The following is a 2213-nucleotide window of genomic DNA, read 5'->3' as shown; positions in this document are numbered from 1 at the left end:
GCGTCAGCACATTCACACAGGTATGTGTGTTAGCCCCCGTATTAACTACCCCCCCTTTAAACATCTGCGTCCCGCTGATGAGGTAGTTCCTGACGTAGATCTTTGAAGTGGGCGTTTGGCTGATCTTGTTTGATTGAGCGATTGAGCCTGGGAAAGTAGATAGTTGTAGTAATCTTCCTCCAAATTACGTAGCATATTGATGCAAGGATCGTCAAAGCAACGGTGTCGAAAATCAGCGAAAAGTGAAAAGTTTCGCCCAATTTTCGTAGGTGTCGGATGTTTGTTACGCTAAGCTCGTGGATGTAGTCCAAATTCAGCTTCAGGCCATTACTCGTCACGTTTGTTAATGCAGGTGGCAAAGCCTGTACCATCCTTGTCGACCTGCTGGTAAACGTTTGGTTTCCCACTACGATGGTTTCGTTGTTGAGCAAAACGACATATGTTCCATTCAGGACGTTTTCGTAGTTTTTTCCCTGGATTTTACCCCAAAAGTTCGTTAGGAATAGTGATGTCTCGTCCATCATTTCTATGATTATGCTGCTGGATGGTTCGAAGTGACATTTCGCATTTCCGCCTTTTAACAATCTCGCTATGCATCCGTCTTCGGGTAGTCTAGCCAACGATTTGGGTGCGCAAATTGAGTAATTGCCAATGGACGAGCAATCATTTTTAATACCGAACGTTTCGTCCTGATTTATCAACATTTTCTCATAGTCGAGTACCACGTGTTGTCCATTTATAATAGCAGCTCGTGTCATTAAGAGTCGATAGCTGTCCGGCTTCACCTTTGGCATGGAAAGAACATACAGAAGAAGTGTTCCGTTCGAGTATACGGATGCCGATCCGTGTTCTATAGCCTCGATTGAGTTTTGGTATGGTAAGGACTCTTCTTCGAGTATAAGTCTATGGATTTCCTCTCGATCAAGCAGGTTCGTGTTCACGATGCCCGTTTTTGCCATTTGGCACGCTTGCACCACCTCCGATACTTGTTCTTTAAGGATGAGAACCTTACTTAGGTCCAGAAGTTCAAGGTTTTCTTCTTTAACACTCTTGCTGATTGCATTAATGTGAACCATCATTTGATTTGCTTTCTCAATTGCTTCACGGGTTCCGTTAAAGAGCTTGTCATTGACCCGATATTGGTGGTTGTTGTTGGTCACCACCTCGTTTAAGCTTCGAAGGATATAGTCCCAATCCGCAGCATCCGGAGAGCCAGCAATCCATTTCCATGCCGAACCGATCCAGTCAATAGAACGTGTCTTTCTCAATTTGGTCATCTGAAGTTCTTCAAGACGTAGCTCAGTCTGGTTCAGGTGGAATTGTAAAACTGTCCTCACTGCTTCGTTTTCGATCTCATACCGTGTTGTCTCTCTTAGTTTTTCCAACGCTATGTTAAAGTAGTTAAGGTCAATCACGTGGACGAGACTAAAGTGTCCATTCAAGATCCAGCCATGCCCATGATCAATAGTCACCAGAGGGGAGTCGTAGCTGTATATGTTGAGGCCGCAAACGCCGGATATGAAGAGTAAACTGTCTTTCGATAATTTTATGAGAAAGAGAAAAAAAAAATTTTAATTGTTGTGGCCTTTTTAGATATCCACACCGCAAGTTTTATGAATTTTACATTTCTTGTTACCATACTTCGGGGACGGTGAGAAAAAAAACTGTGCTTTGCCTGAGATTAGTCTAGGTTCTTTCCAAATAATTTCCTCTTAAATAGCCGTTAGTATGTGTTTTTCTTATCCGGTACCTGCTTTTGTTTAAACATTCTTTACTTAATTAATTGTTAGTGTTTCGCTTATCCGTTAAGTATTAGTATTCTGTTGTTTTTTTTGTTTAAATTTTTTATGTTTTTCCATTATACTATTATACTATACTATTATACTATCTAATTACTTAATTACTTTATTTCCCGTCCCCGCGATTATAAGATTATGAATTTATTATTGACAAGACCACAGAATCCAAAAGTTCTGCAATAATCTTTAACTGAAATCAATGTGTGCTAAATTTTTTGCAAATAAAGCAAAAACTTGTGGTCCGCTTTGATTTCTGTGGACTTATCAAGTCTTGCGGTAGAAGAGTTGCCTTTTTTGCTATAGTATATGCCTCTTTTATTTAGCATTTTGCTATTTTGTAGTGTACTATAGAAGCCTTTTTCACATAGTATTTTTTTATTTTTGTTTTTTTTTTGTTTGTTTTTTTTTTTTTTT

General features: G+C 39.5%; 1 protein-coding gene across 2 annotated transcripts; it reads right to left on the bottom strand.

The window, feature by feature from the left end:
- Nucleotide 1: 1 nt before the first annotated feature.
- Nucleotides 2–1126, bottom strand: LOC118756027. Of its 2 annotated transcripts, none has more exons than XM_036490819.1 (2): nt 101–1126; nt 2–64 (listed from the first exon to the last, which is right to left on the bottom strand). In XM_036490819.1, the coding sequence occupies exons 1-2, from the start codon at nt 1077–1079 to the stop codon at nt 57–59; spliced, it is 987 nt and encodes a 328-aa protein (XP_036346712.1). In that variant the 5' UTR covers nt 1080–1126; the 3' UTR covers nt 2–56. The 2 variants fall into 2 exon arrangements, with proteins under 2 accessions (XP_036346712.1, XP_036346713.1); XM_036490820.1 differs by having other exon boundaries at nt 8–765; nt 817–1126.
- Nucleotides 1127–2213: the final 1087 nt, after the last annotated feature.

The sequence above is a fragment of the Rhagoletis pomonella genome, unplaced genomic scaffold (assembly GCF_013731165.1).
Source record: "Rhagoletis pomonella isolate Grant_MI unplaced genomic scaffold, Rhpom_1.0 Rhpom_scaffold_08396, whole genome shotgun sequence".
Classification (NCBI taxonomy): Eukaryota; Metazoa; Arthropoda; class Insecta; order Diptera; family Tephritidae; genus Rhagoletis; species Rhagoletis pomonella.
The sequence above is the reverse complement of the archived record's forward strand: the minus strand, read 5'-3'. Positions and strand labels throughout refer to the sequence as shown.

Coding starts and splice junctions, on each gene's coding strand:
- LOC118756027 (XM_036490819.1), bottom strand. CDS start 1,079: ATGATGGTTCACATTAATGCAATCAGCAAGAGTGTTAAAGAAGAAAAC.